Consider the following 15,977-nt stretch of genomic DNA (forward strand, 5'->3'; position numbering starts at 1 on the left):
GCAGTGCAGTTCCAGCCTGGCGCTGGCTCAGGCAGCCCCAGCCCCTGCTAGAGCTGTTTGCTGGCCAAGGTCTGATTTGACTTTGTTTCTCTTGGGGAAGAGCTGGACTTGTGTAAGGAAATGAGTTCTCAGAAAAATACTGATGTGGGAAAAAAACCTGAATGGCACCTTTTTTTTTTTTTTTAATGATGTTTTGACATAAAAATACTGCAGTTTTAAACTAGCAATCTGGAAACTGGTAATTCATGGGCGACTGCTGTGGTCCTGCATGTGAGGAGAACTGGAAAGAGGCACAGTGCCCCTGGTTCTGGACACTCAGGGCTGTGCTGCAGCATCTGGGTAACATGTGGGTCCTCACTTGGTTAATGAGTTGAGGGCAGTTACAGAGGAATGTGATGGGATGGCTCATGGATGCCCTTGAATAACATTACCAAGCCCCCAGCATTTGCTGCATTCTGCTTTGTCCAGGTATGAACTGGAGCCTTTGGAGGAGTTTATTTTCTGTGGATGACAGAACTAGTTTGAGTTCAGTCTTTCTAAAGCTAGGAACATGTTACTTCTACTTTCCATGGCTGTCTTCTTTCCTTCTACCCAGCAGCTTTGCAAAATGCCAAATGTAGTCCAGAGCAGCCCTGGCTTTGCCCAGATGACTCCCTAAGCCCCTGTTTTCGGCAGTGAATCGTTCCCTCTGAAAGCTACTCTTGCACAAGTTCATCCTTCCCTCTGCCAGTGTCCTTCCTCTATCCAGGTGTGTTGCAGCAGCATCAGGTGGGGAGGCAGAAGGGTATGAGAGAGAGTTGGGTGGTTGAGCACACTGTCTCTGTCCCAGTGCCTGCCTGGGCAGCAGCTTCTGGTTACCTTGGATGGGGCAGGTGAGGATGCACTGGCAGCGCTGACACCCTGGGCCTGAGCCCTGCCAGCCTGGGGGTGCTGGAGCTGGGATGTGTGGGACCAATGGCTTAAGGGGCTTGGAGGGATGAGAACCAGGCAGGTGGCAGGGAATCCCTGCCAGGGCCGTCTGGCTGCTGCTGGATGTGATTTTAGGGTGTCGTTAAGAGCAGTTGGCAGCACAGCATCCCTGTGAGTGCCTGCTCGCTGCCGCTGAGTTGGTCATTTGATAGCTCCTCGGTGCTCCTCGGAGGCCTAAAATGGAGCAGTGCCGGATTAAATGTACCCAGTGCCCTTGGCGAGCTTGGGGAGATACGATCCTCGCCCTCCCGCCTCCGACCTGCTGGCGCCCAGTGCCGTCGCCACAGCAACGGGGAGAAACAGCCCATCCGCATGGAAACGGCCTTGCTGTGCCCGGCAACCGGCTGGGGAAAGCGGTTCAAATGGCAGGTGTGGAAAGGTGAGGGGCACCAGCACCTCTGTGGCGACCAGCAGGGAGCCTTGGCCCGAGCTGCTGGGGTGAACACACATCCTGTGGGTTACTGCAGCGCTGGCACTGTCCCTGCATGTGGGACTCCCATCCCAAAACACCGGCATTGGCCCCAGTGCAGAGCCAGCATGTGCTCCTGTGTCTCTGACTGTGAGGGATAGTTTTCATTGCTGCTGCCCTATTTTTTTGGGGCTGGTCCTGAATTCAGTGTAAGGTCCAGATTATCTGTGCTGATACCTACAGCAGCGTGGGTAGGTCACTGGTTCACCCCTGACTGGTTAGTACTTAATGCTTGTAAAATCCCTCTTTGTAAGGAAGAAGGAGCAACTGGCAGCCAAACAGGGTCTCTTGTAACATAGGACAGACAAATGTCATCTCCACAGTGCAATTGTGCAGTGCAGCCTGTCTGGCTTTGGGCAGGAAAGGCAGTTAATCTCTCCTCATCCTGCCTCCTACCCCTTAAATCTCCCATCGGCTGCTTCCCCAGCGAGGGCTCAGATATGAAGGTGATGTTGGTGCTGACCTGCTGGCTCTGATAAGGGCTGGAGAGAGTCGCTCTGCTGTGCAGCTGCTTGTGGCCAAGCAGGGTTTGTTCCAGTTTTATGCTGGCCCTTAGGTGACTGTGTCTCTTGGCTGCAGGATCACTGGGAAGGGGATCTCCCCAGCCAGCAGCACTTCTCTTGGAGGGATTTTGGTAAATGGGGCTGGTTTTACAACCATGTCCAAGGACAGATTGTCCCAGACCATCTCCCAGTGCTGGAGAAAGCTGCTTCCCAGCCACTGGCATCACTAAGAAGTCCACAGGCTGGCCAGGCTGAAGTAATTTGCATTTCTTGGTCAGTTTGACCCTGGCAACTCAGGAAATTGCTGTTTCTATGGATTTGTCAGGAGCAAATGAAAGGCAGCACCCAGGTCTTGCCAAGGGGCTGGGTGAGAGCCTGGCTGGCAATTAGGAGAGCAAGTGGTATGCCGGCAGGCTGGTGCATGAGGAGGTAAGAGTTCTATTTCACCTCACCTTGGAACCTGCAGAAGAGGCAGAGGATGGGAGAATGGGGGATGAAATATGTCATTCTCCTGCCTGGGGCCCCAAGTTTTATTTGTTGCCTGGAGCCCTGTGTGGGTGGGAAGCCTGGCCTGCTACTGTGCAGAGGAGCCCCTTGAGCCCAATCCTTTCTCCTTTCTGCTTGCCTTTTTTTTAGAAAAACAAGTGGTGAAGCTGCTGCTGGAAGCAGCTCTCCCAAGCAATGGCTGTTAGGGCTCGGGAGCTGCTGAGAGGTTTGGGTCCAGGTGCACAGCCCCGACTCTCAGTGGATGTGGGCATAGGAGGAGGGTTACAGACTCTGGAGAGGACCGTGCCAAGTGGCACTAGTGCAGGGGAAGCTTGGAGAGCTCAGCAGAGGAGGTGTGAGTGGTTTCAAAAAAAACAAAAATCGAGGCTTGGCTCCCCTCTGCATCTCCCCAAGAGGACCCTGCAGCCCTGCTTCACCATCAGTGTGGGGACTTGGATGCTCTTAAGGCTGTTCATTAGTAAAACCTCTGAGCAGTTCCTGCTGCCATCGAGTAGCCATTAATGCCTCTTCAGGGGAGAGGAGAGCATTGGGAAAACACAGAAACAATCCAAGGGCCCTTTATCTCTTTTTGGTCTGAGAGGTGGTGGGCTGAGGTTGGAGGGGAAGAGGGGCTGGGTAGGGGTGCCAGCCATGAAAGCAGCACTGTGATTACCTGCCGAAATCTGAGTGCAAAAACATAACCTGATTTAAACTGTTACTTCTTCAAGGCTCCCAGGGGTGCTTTAGGGTTATAAACACCTACTCAGCGACCTGCTTTGTGCACATCTCGAGCCAGGTATTCCCACACCAGAGGGAAAGCCAGCAAAACCTGCACAGATGTCTCTAACAGCTGCAGCTGGGCTGCCGTAAGCCACCCCTGCTGCTACAGTTTATTAGCACTGCAGGGTCTGTCCCCTTCTCCTCCTTCTCCTTGCCTGCTTGTGTGTACAGTCAGCTGTTAAAGGACACTGACATCACTTAATGGTTTAATTGAATCTCACAAAGGGATCGAAATTGGCTGCCTGACTTGAGACATCTCATCACTGAGATGCTCATGGAAGAAATAGTAAATCACCAATTCAGCAGGTAAAACTGCAGATCTGGGTAGAAAGTCCTTGTTGTGGGGGATAGGGAAGTAATTCCTCTTTGCAGAATAATACACTATTAGGGAGATGGCTGAGGGCTGTTTTTCCAGGCTGACAGGTGCCATCCCTGACCAAGGGAAGGGTAACTGAGTTAGACTAACTCCCCAAGGTGGTGTGGCACTCTATAAGGGGTAAACAGACCTGAGGCAGCATTTTATCTGTAAGTCAGGAGACTGTTCTGTGTTTTACACAGGGATTTACAGGGATGTAATGGAGAGAGGTCCATGTGATCGTTTATTTAGAATGGAAGGCAAAATCCCAGAAAAGGCCAGGGTTGAGCCAGGATGAAGCGTTGCAGCCAGCAGCAATTTCTGAGATTGTTTCACAGAAAAAGTCATCTTTGAGTGTAGGGAATCAAAAGTGAGGAGGGAACAAAGAGAAAGATGTCCAAAAGCAATAGGGAAGCCCAGAGGGAGAGGATATGACCCTAATGAGGGTGCTAATGCTGTGGCCGTGCTACTGACAAGTAAAGTAATTGCTGCTCAGGAGGAATGTGAGCCAGTAGAAAACAGCTTTCCACCCAGATGCCAAGAAAAGCAATTAGAACTCGTAAACACCAGTGGCTGACTAAAACCGGGCCCTTAATTAATAGTTTCATTTGAAGGGTGAGGAAATTGTTAAGCTCTGTTGGTGTCTATTAATTCCCTGCAATATGAACCACAATAGAGTTTTAAGCCTTCTTTCACTGTACAGTGTGTGCAGGAGGAGCACCCGAGCCCTTGCTGTGTGCAGCTGTGCTCTCTCACCTCACTGACTGCCCCAGAGCCCCAGGATGTGCTGCAGGATAAAGAGCTCAGACTGTGCACTAAGTTAGGACATGGCTTTGGGAGTGCTCCATCAGGGCAGGAGAGGTGGATGGAAAATGTGACTTCAATAAAAAGCTGTACAACTGAAGTACTATGTCGGGGAGCTCACAGGGAGCTGGGGGTCTGGAAGATTTGCATGATACTGTACAGATGCCAGCCACTGAGCCACGGAGAACAGTGTCAGCCTCTTCTGTCCAGCACAGAGGGTGTTACAGGAATGCCAGTCGGAGGAAGAAGCAGGGGTAGCTACCAGAAGTAGGCAGAGCAAGGAGGGACATAAAGCTTCCCACTGTATAAGCAGTGCTGATGCAGTGGCAGACTTCCTAAAACCTTCACAAACAGCCAGGAACCAAGAGTGTTAAGGAGTGGCCTTTACAGAGGACACAGCCTTGATTCCAAGTCTGGGTAAGACAAAGGTTTATTCTTGCTGCTTTCTGACTCTCCATTCACCCACGCACCCCTCAATTTCAGAAGGACCACAGATCTCTTCACAATCTTATTTTTCAATTTGTTCTATCAACTTGATGTGATGTGGGCACTTCTGCCTTGATGCAATGAACAGGCTGTAGTAGAGAACAGCAGTGTTTGGTTCTCTGTGCGTTAGACAAGCCTGCCAGCACAGCCTGGTGCCCCTCCTTTGTCAGGCTGGTTGCTGTGCTCGGCACACACACCAGCCCAGCCCTGCTGTAAGCACATCACACACCCGTTCCCCAGCCAGCTGCCTGCGTACTCAGAGAGTTCATCTTGCCAGTTTATAGCTGACCTGCTATCTTCTTCTTAAAAGGCAGAATATAAAGTCACTAGTGCAGCCATATTTCTGGAGTGAGGGGGAAGCTCTTCTAGTGTGTCAAACACCTATAGAAGAGCCTCTCTTACTTGCTGTCAAATCTGTGACAGCTCAAGGAACTTCCCTTTAAGATCACCTACCCTCACTTCAAATTCAGAGTTGGACTAAAGTAGGGGATTTGTGTGAATCTTGTTTTCTCCTGTCAAATGCAACTCAACAGGCTTTTCTAAGCAAAGTGATTTCTTTCAAAACCTGCCGTATGCCATTCAGCCCCATGAAGGAGGTTCACTGCCTTGTTGCTATGGTACCCTTTCTCTAAAGAGGAAGAAAATAGTTAATTATGCAATTTAAGAAACTACAGAAGAATGACAGAATGAGAAATAATAGAAAGGAAGATTCTGCGTTTGCAATAGAACTGCTGGCTGCTCTAAAATACACCATGTTTACAGGTGAAATACTTGCCCAGTGCATGTTGTGTAGGGCCAGGGCTTCTCTGGCAGCAGGGATTTCAATGAGATGCCCTTTGCTAGGCACTGTGCCTCTGCCATCCAGGAAATCAATCCTGTAGTCAGTTACTGCTATTACCTTCCCTGCTTAATGCTCCAGACATATTTCCTTGGCAGAAATTCTGGATGGAGCTGGGACAGCGATAATACATCACAGACCCACAACAAGCTCCTGCTGCTTGTGGGTACACAGAGATACAGTTCAAGACTTAAGTGCTTTGTATCTCCTTGGCAGAATTTCATTGCTCCTTGGGTCTACTAAACCTGGCTTGCTTTGCCCAGGACCCTGGAAAATCCAGTTTGTGGTGCACAAGGCAGGGCCAAAGAGACTGCAAGCATCAAACCTGGCAAGATCTCAGCAGCCCCTTTAGAAAGAATGGTGCTTTCCTTTGCCAAGAGCAGTGGCAGGTCAGTACAGCTTGGGTGAAACAAAGCACTACAGCAGATCTTTGCCAGGAATAGATCTAGGCCGGTGCTCTGTGCTCTGTGAACAGGGGGAGCTGCCTCTTGTAGGGCACATGTAGCTCTGTGAGCCAGGGGGAAGGAAAGAGTTACCCCATGCCTTGTTTCCCAATGTGAGCAGTGAGAGAAAGAGGGAAGATGACCTGACCTGTGCAGTTGTTTACTACAGATGACTAAAAGGAGATGGAGATCTCAGGCTCTCCTTCTGCCTGACAAGGGCACTAATGGCATGGAGGGCTAGACAAGAGCCACATATGGTGGTAAGAGGAAGAGAGCAGTCGAGAGGCAATAATAAGCCAAAATACTTCTGGGAACACAGCAGGAATGGCTGTCAAAAGACCAACATTTTAATCAACAAACTTTGTAGCCAAGAGGCTTCCCACTAAGGGAATACACAGATTCCTGCTTTCACCAGCAGCTTCTACCTCCTGCATTTTTAAGGCTCAGGATGGTCTCTCCAAGCTCCCCTCAACAAGTATTTCCAGGGAGGGTGGCTTTCCAGACTCTGTCACAGGAGCAACACTCAACTCAGTCCCTGATGAACTGATGTTGAAAGCTGTGTGTCCCTTGCACTGCCCCTCACAGTCTCCTGGCCTTCCGTGGGCGGCAGCCGTTGTGGGGGACCGGGCTGTTGTCGGTGATGGAGATGACCTCCAAACCTCCCATGGTCAACCCCTTGATGGCAGCCTGCAATGAGACAGCAGATGAGTTACCAACACACGGAACAGCAGAGAAGGGAAAAAGCTCAGGGCAAAATAGTTTCATCCCCCATCTGAAAATCAACTCGTTCCAATGGTTCTCACTTTGTAATTCTTAAAAATAAGTAACTCATATTGGAAAACCCAGTTTAAACATATCTGCTCTAGTCTTTTCTTGAGCTTTCCCATCAATTTTCCTACTTTATCCATAAGAAGTCCCAAATACAGCTTTTATTCTACTTCCAAAATAGTATTACTCTAAAATTCTAATAACTCTAAAAATTCAAATGACTCTAAAAATTCATTACTGGGCACTTGGGTGAGGAATCCTTTATATCAGCTTCAAAAAAACCGAGTTAATTGAGACCAGCCTGTGTTTAGAAAACATGCATGATGCCTGAGAAAATAAAAGTATGGAAAAGAAACTCCCAACACCTACTTTGCGTCCTGGTCCCAGTCCTTTCACCATGACTCGCACGTGCAGTACACCCTTCCCACGTGCTTTCTGTGAAAAGAACAACTGGTTAGTGTTCTCTTTGACATAAACTCGGGCTCCCCTGCTGTCTTTCATTATCATAATAGTATTTAAGTAAAAATAAAGATTAGGTAGTAAGGGATACAGAAGACATATATGGGGATTGTTGCAGAGACATTAGGACCAAAGGAGGCTGGGGTATGACCATGGCAGTTCAAGAAAACGTCTGTCATCTCTGCACACAGAGAAAGCTCTCAAATCAAACTATCTGTGACCTAAAGCCAGGGCAGAAAAGGACATATCCATAGATACGTGACTGAAGTGGCAAAGGACTAACAAGGACTAACTCTAAGCTGTTTTCCCTTCTCTAATGTGGTGACTTCTCCCCTGTGAGCAGTGCATTCTTTCTGGAGGGTAAATGAGAAGAGCAGGCAAGCTTTACATTTGCTGTGCAGGAGTCCACACCTTCAGTGCAAAAATTCTAGGAGCTTGCAAATTGGAAATGAAGAACTGCTGTAGAGCACAGCCCTGCTGCCACCACGTGGAGGGAGCTCCTCTGGCTCTTTTTCTCATTGTGTTCTGGTGCAATTAACGTACTAACAACAGTGACAGAATAAATCAGTCCAAGCACAGCTATGCAGCTATTATGAGGCTCCAACGAGCACAGATTAATAGTGAAGATGTTCTTATATCCCTCTGAGTCAACCACAATAAGCTGTTGGCCAGCAGTGGCACCAAACTCCTCTGGCATGAAAGGCTGGAGCGAGTTCCACTTAATTTAGGATAAGGATTTTCAGTTTAACCTTGCCTCATTCTGCTGTAATGAGGACCATGACACAGCCAGCCCCATCTCCTCCACCTGGACACCCACGTGGTTTTTAGAAAGATTTACAATAAACCATATGCAGCTGGAAACTACAGGTGCAAGGAACATCACCTTCTCTGACTGGAACTGCTGGCTGGAGCTCAGTTCTCCTGTGGCAGAGAGCAAATATGAAACATCCAGACAGTAACTACAGCTATTTCTCAGTCCCCTATGGTGCAAAACTTGAACTGCTGCTGATTCAGGGGCTACATTCCCAAAATGGCTGAGAAATGTTCACTTAGGAAAAAAGGAGGCTGTGCAGACTGGCGCTAGGAAAGGACAGGCTCCAAGTTACGTTTCCCATCACAACCTGCACAGCTCAGCTCACTCTCGGGGCATTTCTAACAGCTCTTTCAAACGCTTTGTGTGCAAATGAAACTTGGGATGCTGTGGAAGAGCTCGGGAGTGCTGCCTGTGAGCCAGGCCAGTGCCCAGGTGTGGGCCAGGCAGTCAGTGCTCCCCTCTGGAGGAGGGAATCACGGGTGTGGACTCACCACTGCCGCTGCCATGGCTGCGGTCTGTGCCGCGATGGCAGTTCCCTTCTTGGCGTTCTGGAAGCCCTCGGTGCCGCAGGATGTGCGGGCAAACGGCTGGTTGTCAAAGCTGACCACCTGGATGTGGGTGCTGCGGAAAGGCAGGGGCAGAGGGAAGAAGCAAGCTGGAACAAAGCTTTGTTCTCCAGTTTTTCGCTCACCTTACTGGCATGGCTGACTGCAGGACTTCTGTCTCCCTTTCAAAGTATCCCACTTACTCAAATCTGCTGCAGAGAGCACCCAGCAGTGACCTTCTGGTCACCTTACAGACCCAGGCAGGATGTTTCTGGACAAGATGTGCTTTAGCTAAGTATACCTCAGACCCCACTCAGCCCTTTCAGACCCACCTCTCACTGCATTTTACCTCTTCTACTAAAAAAAAAACCAAACCACAAAACACTTCTAGAACTTGAAAGAGCTTTGAACAGTAACGTATCACAGGAGGAATCACTGATGAAACACAACTGACTCTCATGGAGAATATGATAATTTTTTCAACAGAAATAGTACTAGAAGTAGTGCTAGAGCAGAGGGCTGGAAGTAAACTGCTGTTAAAACTGTCAGCATCTGATTATTCAAATCAGAATGTAATCAAAATGTATAAAAACAATCTTACTGCTTTAAAAACACTGCAAGAACAGTTATGCTCCCTGAACAGCACTGAGGTTTGAATCATGATCATCTTTCCAATCATGAACACCACTTCCCTTGCAGTTTTCTTCTGAGCCTTTAGATCAAAAGGACGGCAGGCCAAATCCCGGGTTCTAGGCCTTTATTTCACACGAGAGCAGGAACGGAGCAGCTCATTTACTTACTTGTTGTATGTTGCTTTAATGTGAGCTATCGGGACCTCTTCATAAACCTTGCCATCCCACCTCATGGAGTTCCTCTGCAGGATTGAAGAGCTGATGAAGAAAACAAGAGTTACCAGGCCTCGCTCTTTAAATATTACAAAGTTTTATTTCATACTGGAAAATAAAGAAAGAAGGGATCAAGCCTCCGAAAAACACAAGCTGCGTTTCTGATTGACTCAAGTCGCTCCCTCCCCTTCCTCGGCTGAAAACCCACCGAAGGCGATAAAACCTCGCAGCAAGCGGCAGATGGCAGCGCCCTCCCGGCGCGGCCTGGCCTCGGCTCTCACCTCTGCTCGGTCGCGCTCTGCTTCTCCGTCTCCTTGGCAGCCGCCCCCGCGCTGTCCTGCAGCCTCGGGGGGCCGGTGCGGAGCCCGCGGCACAGGGCGGCGGCGCGGCCCCTGAGGGAGAGAACCGCCGGTGAGCGCTGGGGAGGTGGGGGGATACGATCTAGCGATAGCGGGAAGCCCCCAGCGGCCACCCCGCAGCGAGGGGACCCTCCCCGCTCTCTCCCCGCTGTCTCCCCGCTGCCCACAGCCCGTCCCGCCCGCTCCGCTCACCCCCAGCCCAGCACGCGTTGCCCGGCGACCGCCACGGCCGCGCTCATGGCGGCGGCTCCGACCCGCGCCGGGGAGCGGCCGCCGCGGAGCACGACGGGAGCGAGGAGGGGACATGGCGGGGCATTGTGGGGCGCGGGCCATGGCGGCGCCGCTGGGGCAGCGGCCGGCGCGCCTCGTTCGCTGGGTTTGTAGCGCTGCCCCGCGGCGCCCGTGGAGGCTTTTTGGGGCGATGTGCTTGTTGAGGCTTCCCCGAATCACGCAGCCTCTGGAAAAGGAGGAGGAAGAGATGGCGGCTCTCATGGAGCAGGTGGAGGGGGATGTGGGGGTGTGTGTGGGTGCGTGGGGGTGTTGATGGGGAAATGGCGCCCTCAGGCATGAGGGGAGAGGGACGTCAGGGGCTGCTGGCCTTGCACATACCGTCTGTGATGTTGCTGCCCGAGCGCTGTGTGTGCGGTTTGCACCACATTTCTTGGGTGTTGATGTTTCCATGGTCTTCCTCTATGGTGTTGGTGTCCTTGTCACACACTCTTGCTGCAAACAGGGAAATCATGCTTAGCCTCAGGAAGTTCCCATTACCTTACGTTTGCTGAGCTGGAAATAATTTAATTCTGCTTGCTAATGCCTATAGTGCTTGTGGCTTAAGAATTCTTTATGTTGCCCTTCTAGATAGAGCTGGAGAAGAGCCACTATTCAGATCATGAAATCCGTAAGCTGGAGGAGGAGGAGCAGCTCAAGAGGAAAAAGGAAAGCTTGTATGATGAGGATGAAGCACAAGGCAAGACCGTCATCATGGTTCAAGACCTGGAGGAGAAGTGGGAACAGAAGTTTCTGCAGTTCAAAGCTGCCCCACGGATAACAGGTACAGCCTGGAGTCTGTGGGGGGTGAGAACACCCAGATTGTTTGCCAGAGTGCAGTTCAGTAGAATGAAGGCATTTTTGGGTCTTTTTTTTCGCTTGTTTTAAAGAGAGTCTTGACTCTGTGGCAGCACTTGTGCAGTTAACTGTCTGACAGGGAAATCAGTGTTCCTATGCCGCAAAAATGTGTGTGTTCACCAGGGCAAAATGATGAAACTAGATGTGGTTTCCAGACAAGAGAAATGTTTGGTCATTTGGTTCCCAAGTTCTGCTTAGTGCTCCTGTTGATTTTTGTCAAGGTAGAGATCCAGGCTGCTTATTATAGATTCCTTCTGGAACTGAAAACAGCAGCTGAATCCTGCAATGACTTCCAGAGTGACTGACAGCATTCCTGTCTGGGTTCTTATTCTATGTATCCACATTCATGTATTGTTGCTGGGCATGAGGCACAGAGGGTTGATGAATCAAGGGGGTCAGAGCGTGCTGCCAGGAGCCTTTGTTTGCAGCATGTGTTGGTTTTTGGCAGATGCTGATAAAAGCAACGATCGGACGTCGTTGAACAGGAAGCTGGACAGTAACCTGATGCTTCTGGTGAAGCAGAAAATTGGTAACCAGGAGCTGTGGCTCCTGCCTCAAGTGGAGTGGCAGCCTGGAGAGACGCTACGAAGCACAGCTGAGCGAGCCATGGCTACGTTTTTGGGTGTGTAGCTTGACCCTCCCTCTTGTTTGTCCCAGTGTTTTCTTCCAATGCCCTCTCTGAGGGATATTTGCCAACTGCTGTAGTAAAAAGGCATTTCGTGGCAGGGGGCTGGCAGGCTGGGAGTTGGTTCTCTGGCTGCCAGCAGCAGCAGCGCCGTGTCTGGCCATCGTAGTCTGATGTTGGGGCATCACCAGACACCCCCTGAATGTCTGGGCTTGCTCTGGGCTTCTCTTTCCCTCTTACTGCTCTGTATTAGCTTTTGTGGCAGATGGGCGATGATGGCAAACGTGTGTCCTTGCTTTTCACTCAAGATTGGCAAAGCTGGATACCCTGTCCTTCCCTTCCTCCCTCTCCCACTCTGAGAGGACTTGCTGGTCTTCAGACGAGCTGTTTTTTTCATGAGAAAAACCAGTTTTTTCACAGTTGTCAGTATTTTTGCCAAAGAGGAAATGGTCCGTCTGAACCACATACAAGGAATGGCTTATGCTGCCTTTTTGTTATACAGGGGAGCAGTTATTGTTGTTCTGTGTTCTTATGTCTTACTGTCCTTCTCTTGCATTGCTGGCATCTTGCAGGAGAGCACATTCAAGCCAAAGTCCTGGGGAATGCACCTTATGGGATTTACAAGTATAAATTCCCCAGGGCCATCAGAACTGAGGATAACGTGGGAGCCAAAGTCTTCTTCTTCAAAGCCTTCCTCCAAAGCAGTGATTTGTCCCAGGCAGAGCTGAAGGCAGATTACCTGTGGGTCACGAAGAAGGAGCTGGGAGATTACCTGAAGTCAGAATACCTGAAAAAAGTCAATCGATTCCTCCTGGACTTGTAAGCAATGGGCTGTGCTCCAGCAGATGGGGAGGATGTGGGACGTGGCTCCAGAGAGGAGCACGGCTGCTGCTTTGCATGGTCTGTGTGTATGAGATGTTCACTTGGGCTCTGGAGGATAATTTGCCTTTGCCTTATTTCCCAGTTCTCTTCACTGGTCCTATAATGAATAAACATTAAAATTTATACTCGGAAGTGAACCTTTCCTAAGGGAGTTCTTTGCTCTTGTTGAATTCTCCTCCTCCACCTCTTCTGGAAATGCATCCTTTCCTCTCCCAAGAGTGTGGTTCCCTGGGGCTGTGGTACCCAGAAGGTTTGCTTTGCTCTCCAGGCTCCTGTCACAGGCTCAGTCTCAAAGGGTATCTCCTTGCAATGGCTGATGCTTATCTCTGGTATGTGCTCTCTGACAAGAGCAGCACTGGGGGGTTATCTGTGTGTCCTGGTGGGAACAGACCCTCTTGAACACCAGCCAGGACAAGGTGGATTTCTGAGGAGATGTAAGCAGGGATATTCACAGCTTACTAACTTTTAGTGTTAGCTGCCTCTGGCCTCGAGTCTGTGATGCACAGTGGCTGTGGAGGACACGTGTCCATGAGGAAGAAGCAGCTGCTTTCCCACCCACGCTGCCTCCCCTTGAGCCTCAGGTTACAGCAACAGATGTTGAAGGAGGGTAGCAGCAGCAGCTCTCTGTCTGGGCTGGGAGGGGAAGGTGCTTTAGCATTGCTGCCTTCAGGGTGCAGCCTCAAAGGTGTCTCTAGGGAGTTCTTGGCTCCCATTCCCACTGCATTAGGCCAGCACTGCTAACCCAGCACAGCTGGGTCTGCCTCAGGTAGCCTGACCCTGTTACCCCAATTTCTTTATTAGAAGATCTATCCTGGGCTTATGTGGTGCTGCCTTGGCCCTCTGGGGCTGGTTCTGTTTTTGGAGGTTTTTTTCTGGTTGTAAATGTTGCTGTTCAGTAGTCAAGAGTGCTGCTGGACTTTGCAGGGAATCAGCTTCCTCCAGCAGCAGGGAGAGAGGAGGAAATAACTGTCGTTAATCATCCGGAGAGAGTTCAGCCTCCAGAGGTGGAATTGGAGATTGCTCTATGTATTTTATCAATCCTTTGGGAGCTGTTGAGCTGCAGGCCTCAAATTAAAGTTATCCTTAATCACTATGCAAGCCATTGGGGTGGAGGGTAGCACAGCAACCTTCTATTTTCTAATGCTGGATGGTTTGGGAGCTGCAGGTTTGCCATAAATTACCAACAACACTGGGTTCCTGGAAGCATCCTCACAGGCCTGGCAAGGAGGCTGAGTCTGCAGCAGAGAGCTGTGGCTCTCTGAGAGGAAATAAATGTGGAGCAGAATATTTGCCTGAAAGACTGCAGGTTTTTGGCTGCCCTCTGAGGTCAGCATTGCTGAAGGGGGGCCTGTTGCCTTCTCCAGGACTGGAAGCTCCTGCAGCAGGGGGAGGTGAGTCCTTCCGTTCAGGCTGTGCCCCATCTTCAGGGAGCATGGATGCAGTCAGCACAGGTTTAGGTTTTTCTCTGCCACTCTTGTTTCAGGCTGTCACTGGCTCCAGAAGATGCAGCAGAGCCCTGTGGCCACAAGCTTAAGGCATGTCCTTATCCAAAGAATCTGCCCTGTTTCCCACACCAAGCCAGGTTTTGTATTGCTGGGGCAAAGCTTTCAAAGCATAGAAAGTGCTGTTTAATCTGTGCTTGTTCCCAAATGTAAGAGCACAAATGAAAGAAAAGGCTGTACTGAAACCTTGCTGGTCTTCAAGCCCAGGCAGTTCTTATTTCTGGATTACTCAAACTGCAAGTCTTTGGGTGTTGTCTGTGCTGAGAGACAGGTAGCTCCTTCGGCAGTGGAAAGGTCAGAATCAACAGCATCCTTCATTTTTAAGTATTTTTTCCTTGTCCTCAGACCTTCTTACAGGTAGCAGGTCTGTGAGAGGCTTGGTCTTCCATGGAAGCTGAAATTGTTTTCTCATCACCTGGAACACAAATTCCTGCTTGCAGCGTGCGTGGGAACACCACCTTTTTTTTTATTTTTTTTTTTTTTATTTTCCCTGTAGTTGATTTAATTGAAATCTGCCAGTTGCTGCAAACAATTGCAGATCCTGCAACTTGGGTGCTTTTGCTCAGTTCTCCTGTGTGGACTGTTTTCTTCCCCAGCCTCAGTGAGAGGGAAGGCAGGAGGATCCTAGAGGATGGTTTGAGTCTTCCCAGACTCCTGCAGTAAGTCACTGAGGCTGTTCTTTTCCTTTGGGAGCTTGGTGGCTGCAGGCTGTCTTTCCACTCAGTGTGAACCTATTCCCATATTCAGAGCTGCAGAAGTCTGCAGGCAGGCTGGTGGGATATGTTTTGCTGGTAACTGCTGAAAGGGCAGCACAAAGCCTGAGAGCCTTTTCTGAGAGAGCAGCAGAAACCTGTGGAGTTGTGGCTGCGTGAGACCTGCTGCTGCTAGGTGTGCCTCCTGCAGTCCAGCACAAAGAGCAGGGGGAGTATTTTACTTTTGCTGAACATGAAACACAAACCTCCACTTGGAAGCATGATGAAGAACCTCCAGAGTGTTTGTCTGGGTGTTGAGGGAGGCTGGAGCTTGTTTGCATCCAAACCCTAGAGGGTTTTTCTCACCTTGACAAAGGCCCCTTCACATGAGTTCTCTGGCAGAACCTGAAACCACAGCAAGTGCCTGGGAAAGAAACTGAGTTTGCTGTGGCTCTTAAGTGCAAGGCACTGTGAGATCAGGAAGAGCTCTCCTGTGAAGTGTGCACTGGAGAGAGGAGTTTTGGAAAGGGCCTGTAACTCCTTGCTTTGAGAGCAGCAATGTGGGACTTATCCAAGAAGTCCAAGGTAAGATCTGTGCTGCTGGTACCCACTCCTGACTGCACACACCAGAGAGGAAGCTGGAGAGGGTCAGGCTGTGCAGGCTTTCTGCTCCTCAAAGCCATTTTTGGCACAGGATGCTTCTATTCTTGAGAGTCATACACAAAAAGCCTCATCCTTTCCCTCGCCAAGAGGGAAGGAAGCATCTCAAGATGTCCTGACCCTGGTGTGATGCAGTCCAGCAGCTGTTGCTAAAAGTCTGCAGTGGCAGACACAAATTGAAGGAGCAGTTGCATTCTAAAGCACTGGCATCTAAGCCATTGCTTGAGCCACCATGTTAGAAAAGACACCTGAAGGTTTTCTTTGTGGCAAGTTGATACCTTCATTCCCCTCCAGTGGAGGAGAGATAACAAGTCCTAATAAAAACACTTTTCAGCTTCACAGATAGATTTCCTTTCCTTTTACAAATATGTTCCCTAGCTGTGTGAGTTTTGGGGGTTGGTGCTCTCTAAGCAGAGCCCTGCTCATATGTTTTGTGATACAGCGTGAACTGTTCAGAACCTTACTCTTTCTCACATAATGGGAAGCTGCTGTTTGTTGATCCTTCTGGCTGGCCCCAAGCAATCAAAGGCCTCAAAATTGAAAGATAAATACCTGCGGAGCCAGCAGA

The 15,977-nt window shown here is 49.9% G+C and overlaps 2 protein-coding genes across 2 annotated transcripts; one reads left to right on the forward strand and one right to left on the reverse strand.

The window, feature by feature from the left end:
- Positions 1-6,458: 6,458 nt before the first annotated feature.
- MRPS11 (mitochondrial ribosomal protein S11) lies at positions 6,459-10,199 on the reverse strand. Its single transcript, XM_082290474.1, has 6 exons — positions 10,116-10,199; positions 9,846-9,956; positions 9,520-9,609; positions 8,666-8,795; positions 7,271-7,336; positions 6,459-6,820 (listed from the first exon to the last, which is right to left on the reverse strand). The coding sequence occupies exons 1-6, from the start codon at positions 10,160-10,162 to the stop codon at positions 6,713-6,715; spliced, it is 552 nt and encodes a 183-aa protein (XP_082146600.1). The 5' UTR covers positions 10,163-10,199; the 3' UTR covers positions 6,459-6,712.
- Positions 10,200-10,212: 13 nt separating this feature from the next.
- MRPL46 (mitochondrial ribosomal protein L46) lies at positions 10,213-12,692 on the forward strand. Its single transcript, XM_082290473.1, has 4 exons — positions 10,213-10,422; positions 10,782-10,974; positions 11,497-11,670; positions 12,246-12,692. The coding sequence occupies exons 1-4, from the start codon at positions 10,228-10,230 to the stop codon at positions 12,494-12,496; spliced, it is 813 nt and encodes a 270-aa protein (XP_082146599.1). The 5' UTR covers positions 10,213-10,227; the 3' UTR covers positions 12,497-12,692.
- Positions 12,693-15,977: the final 3,285 nt, after the last annotated feature.

The sequence above is a fragment of the Coloeus monedula genome (assembly GCF_965178545.1).
Source record: "Coloeus monedula genome assembly, chromosome: 14".
In the NCBI taxonomy this organism is placed as follows: Eukaryota; Metazoa; Chordata; class Aves; order Passeriformes; family Corvidae; genus Coloeus; species Coloeus monedula.